Consider the following 5,489-nt stretch of genomic DNA (forward strand, 5'->3'; position numbering starts at 1 on the left):
CCACACTCCAGACCGCAGTCGGACGGCCAATTGCAGTTATTGCAGCATAACTAAGGGAAGATTCAGGGTCACCTGGTCCAGCCCATGGAACCATTCCAGTGCGAGCTGGAGGGCATCACCAGATGAAGCCAACAGAACCACATCATCTGTGAAAAGTGGCGATGGCATTCTGAGACCACCGAAGTGAAAGCCTTCTACCACTTGGCTACAATAGAAATTCTAAAAATTATAAAGAGAATCTGTGACAACAGGCAGCCCTGGCGGTCCATCACACACTGCAAACAAGTCTGACTTGTCGCTGGCTATGCAGACCAAGCTCCTGGAACCGTTGTATAAGGATCGAACAGCCTGTAGGCCCACCACTCGCAGAAGGCACAGTAGGGGTTGGGTGCAGTGTGTGTTGGGCAGTGGCCAATAGCGGGCCCTAGCGCAGGGGTCATCAACCTTTAACACCCAAAGAGCTGTTTGGACCCAGTTTCCATGGAAAAGAAAACACTGGGAGCTGTAAATACTTTTTGACATCTAAACAAACAAACAAACAAAAACTGTAGTAAGCCGTCATCCTTATATCACCTTTGGGATTTCGCAGCCTGTAGCGGAACCTTGACCTGACTTTTAAAAATAATTGGAAAAAGCACTATGCTGCTAAAAAATGAAAAATAAATATTTTGCAAATTATCTGCATAAATATTTATTTTACATGGTTAATGTGTGTGGCAGGGCGTGGTCTGCAGTGCCGCTGCAGGGGAGGCGGACGCACCTGAGCAGCATTTGCAATCAAGCCTCGCTGGCTTAAAGTGTGTGTTCTCTCTGCTGTTGTGTTGGTGTGTCGGGCTGTGAGCTGCAAAACTACAGCTGGCTGTGTGGGTACAGCAACCATGTGTGAAAAGTGGTCAATAAAGAAAAAAAGCATGTTCATGCAAACATCATCGGGTCTGCTGTGGTATGTTGACAATGGGACTTCTGCTCCCGATCCTCTGCGCACAGTGTCTGCAGACTGGGGCTGTACGAAATCGCTAGTAAGCTGTCGTCTGTGAGGCGTGAGCAGGGTTTATTGTTACCATAGTTCATGGAGAATAGCTGCTCGTATGTGGATCCAAAGATCCATACTTGGCCTGCCTGGGGTTGAAAGTCTCGATAAATGCACCGTATTTCGGCGGGTATGGTTTATTTTGTGACACTTATTTTGAGCGATGATAAATAATAACATAATTTTAGTTTTATATTTCAAGATCACAATAATCTTCCAATTCGTTTTTTCCAAACCACATGGAGCTGCAGTATAAGGACTAAAGAGCCGCAGGTTGCCGACCCCTGCCCTAGCGGCCTATCCCCGACTACCAAAACTAGTGATTGGGACATGGAAAGTCACCTCTCTAGTGGGACAGGAGCCTAAGTATGTTAGGTTGAGAGGTACTGAGTAGATATAGTTGGACTCACCTCAGTGCATGGCTTTGGCTTTTGAACTTGTCTGCTGGAGAGGGGCTGGACTCTGTCTCAGTCTGGCATTGCCCTTGGTGAGAGGCGGCAGACTGGGGTGGGTATCCTAATATCCCCTCCGCTTGCTGCCTGTACACTGGGGTTTCTCCAGTTGGACAAGACGGTTTGTTCCCTACGCCTTCAGGTTTGGGGAACAAGTCCTGACTGTTGTCTGTGCTTATGCGCTGAATGATGGTTCAGTATACCCAGCCTTTTTGGAGTTCCTGGGTGGGGTGCTTAAGGGTGTTCACCTGGGGACTCTGTTGTCCTCCTGGGAGACTTCAACGGTTATGTGGGCAACAACAGTGAGACCTGGAGGGGTATGACTGGAAGGAACAGCCTCCTGGATCTGAACCCGAGCTGTGTTTTGTTATTGGACTTTTATGTAAACCACAGTTTGTCTATAATGAACACCATGTTCAAGAATAAGGGTGTCTATAAAGGTACGTGGCACCAGGACACCTTAGGCCACAGGTCGATAATCAATTTTATTATCGTATAACCAGACCTAAGGTCATATGTTCTGGAGACAAGAAGAGAGGGGCTGAGTTGTCAACTGATCACCACCTGGTGGTCAGTTGGATCAGATGTTGGACAAACTTGGCACACCTAAACGTATAGCGAGGGTGCGCTGGGAATTCCTGATAGAGGCCCTGGTCCGCGAGATCTTCAATGCACACGTCCAGCAGAGCTTCGACAGCATTCTGAGGGAGACTGGGGACATTGAGTCCAAATGGATCATGTGCAGTACATCCATTGCAGAAGCCACTGCACTGAGCTGTGGCCACAAGGCACAAGGTGCGTGTTGTTGTGGTAACCCCCGAACCAAATGGTGGACACCAGAGGTGAAGGGAGCCACCAAGCTAAAGAAGGAGTCCTGTCGGGCATTGTTAGCCTGTGGGACTTCGTAAGCAGTTGATAGATACCGATAGGCCAAGCAGAAAGTGGCCCGGGCAGTGGCGGAAGCTCTACCTGCAGTGTGTATAGTGTGAGTAAAGCACTGCTGACCTCATGGACCACATGAGCTAACTGTTATTTACTAGCAATTGCTAACATCATTGACTAATGAAACAGAAGCAAATAATCTCATTTCTAAGTGGCTTTGGTCTCCTGTCAATGAAGACATCAAATTAACATCCAACGTTTTTCAGAGTAAAAAATGGTGGGAGGTGGGAATCACCAGACACCCCAAAATATGATACTATCACAATACGACACTCATGATTTGATATAGTGATATTTAGCATTTTGCAATATACTGAGTATACTGAGTATATTGTGATTTGTCATCTTTTTTCAGCTGCAAATTATGGCCCTTGGAGTTAAATTTTGTCAGCTTGTTTTATTCAATAAGTCAACGCTAACTGAATTCTGTTCTGCAAAATGAGCACACCAACACTGTCACTAAAACCTCCCGTAAATAGTGACATAAGTCTGAGTCAGTCTGATATCAGTCTGCAGCTGAATGAGGTCAAGTTGGAAATTACATCCAGTCTGTGTCTGATAATACAACAATTAACTGTGATAAATCCTCAAAAATCCTATATCTGTTGCTGTCTACATTGACGGTAATTTATATTTCACATATGTTGTCTTTTCTTTTCTTCATTTGTCTCTCCAGACCTCCACCAGCAGCATGTCTTTAAGGACGAGGAGGTTCTCACAACCCAGCAGGTCTTTAATCAGGAGAGGAACTACAGTCTGGGCCGGGAGGACCCAGAGCTTCCACAGATTAAAGAAGAACAGGAGGAAGTGTGCAGCAGGCAGGAGGGAGAGCAGCTTGGACTGAAGCAGGAGGCTGATACTTCATTCATGGTGACTCCGACTTATGAGGAAAGTGACCACAGGGAACCAGAACCAAACAGTAAGCAACTCCTTTTTCACAGCTCACCTGAAGAAGAGAGCCGGGATCAGGAAGAAAGCCAGCATGTGGACTCAATATCTACTAAAAATGCAGAGCTAAAGGAGAGGAGACATTACAGAAAGAGAAGTTACAATAAGAGAGCAGACAACACTGCTGTGTCAGGGAGTCAAAGTAAAACTGACATAATAAAAAAGTCTTTAAAGTGTGACACCTGTGGAAAAACTTTTCGCAAAAAAAACCACCTGACGACACATCTGAGAATTCACACAGGGGAGAAACCATATTCTTGCAGCACATGTGGGAAGAGTTTCAGTCTGAACTCAACATTGAAAACCCACACAAGACTTCACACTGGTGAGAGGCCATATGCTTGTATCACCTGTGGGAAAAAATTCATTCACAAATCAGATTTGGAACGTCATGTAAGAACACACACAGGCGAGAAGCCGTATTCATGTGGCACTTGTGGGAGAGAATTCCGTCTGAACTCAACATTGAAAACTCATATAAGAGTTCACACCGGTGAGAAGCCGTATTCCTGTAGTACTTGTGGAAAACAGTTTACTGAGAAATCATCATTGAGAACACATATAAGAATTCACACAGGTGAGAAGCCACGTTGTTGTAGTATCTGTGGAAAAAGATTTTCTGACATCTCAGGAGTGATAAAACACATGAGATTTCACACAGGCGAGAAACCGTATCCTTGTAGCACATGTGGGAAACGATTCAGTCAGAAATCAGATATGGCCCGTCATGTACGAATTCACACAGGTGACAAACCGCATGGTTGCAACATTTGTGGGAAAATATTCATTCAGAGGACCAGCTTAAAGAAGCACATGAGAATTCACACACGTTAAACTTTCAGACTTTCAAAATGTGGGACAGCTGTGTGTGAGCTCACACTGAGCAGAAATTAATCGCTGCAATGCTTGAATGAAAAGATGATCCATTTTAAAGTCAGTATTTTCTGTGCAGAATAGTGAAGAACTCTCACCATTGTTTATTAGGCCTTTTTCCCTCATTCCTATAATTGTATCAGGCAAACTCTGGTCTTACATTTCATGAAAGTTAACATTCTGCATGCTCGCGGCCTGTTGCTTCATTGTTTAGTTATTTTATTTATTATGTGTTCCTAAAGTATTATTGCAGGGTCTACCTTGCAGTTGTGATTGTTGTTGTGATTTGGCGCTCTATAAATCAAAATCGAATTGAATTATGCTTCAAATAAAGATTTTATTCAAAATCTTTTGAGTGTTTTTTTTTCCTGAGGTTTAATCTCTCATATAATCTCTGTGTAAGCAGCATGACAGAGGGTTCTGCTTTGTCTTTTTGGCATGACACATCTGTGGAGGAATGGAGATGCTTAGGTGAGAAAGCAGTGGACTTTTTGACAGTGTTAGGGAGTAACAGAATACATGTAACACTGTCACGTATTTAAAATACAGAATATGAGTAACTGTATTCCGTTACAGTTACTGTTTAAAAAGATGATCTTGAGAATACAGTTACTTTGTTGAAAAAAGTCTACACGTGAGTCTACACACTCATCCAGCATCAATATTCGTCCTCTGAGCTACTTTGAGGATGTGACAGCAGCTGTGTCAGAGACCAGAGATAAACTACAGGACATTCTGAGAGAGCAATGGACAAACATCTCACTGACAGTCACTGAAGAGGATGTTTTACTGTCACCAGCAGAGACAAAGACCAGAGCTGGATTCTTAAAATATTCACATGAAATCACACTGGATCCAAACACAGCAAACACACATCTGTTATTATCTGAGGGGAACAGAAAAGCAACAAGAATGAACATTTATGAACCAACAACAGTCTTATTCTGATCATCCAGACAGATTCAGTAAAATATGTTAGGTCCTGAGTAGAGAGAGTCTGACTGGACGTTGTTACTGGGAGGTGAAGTGAAGAGGGAGAGCAGTTGAAGTAGCAGTTGCATACAACAATATCTCCAGAGCAGGGAGCCTATATGAAAGTCTATTTGGATATAATAAAAAATCTTGGGCATTGCGTTGTGACACAACCAGTTTTAAATTCTGGCAGAACAATGTCCAAACTGTCCTCTCAGGTCCTCGGTCCTCCAGAGTAGGAGTGTACCTGGATCACAGAGCAGGTATTCTGT

The 5,489-nt window shown here is 43.9% G+C and overlaps 1 protein-coding gene across 1 annotated transcript in view; it reads left to right on the top strand.

Moving 5' to 3' along the window:
- LOC102192682 (ras-responsive element-binding protein 1-like) overlaps positions 1 to 3,325 on the top strand; it is a 9,903-nt gene extending 6,578 nt beyond the window's left edge. The window contains exon 4 of the mRNA XM_005753808.1: positions 3,101 to 3,325. Within this exon, the coding sequence (XP_005753865.1) occupies positions 3,101 to 3,268 (168 nt within the window). The 3' untranslated portion in view covers positions 3,269 to 3,325. The remainder of the gene's footprint in view (positions 1 to 3,100) is intronic.
- Positions 3,326 to 5,489: the final 2,164 nt, after the last annotated feature.

This window comes from Pundamilia nyererei, unplaced genomic scaffold, assembly GCF_000239375.1.
Source record: "Pundamilia nyererei isolate P.nyererei 1_Seehausen unplaced genomic scaffold, PunNye1.0 scaffold00467, whole genome shotgun sequence".
NCBI classification, from domain to species: domain Eukaryota; kingdom Metazoa; phylum Chordata; class Actinopteri; order Cichliformes; family Cichlidae; genus Pundamilia; species Pundamilia nyererei.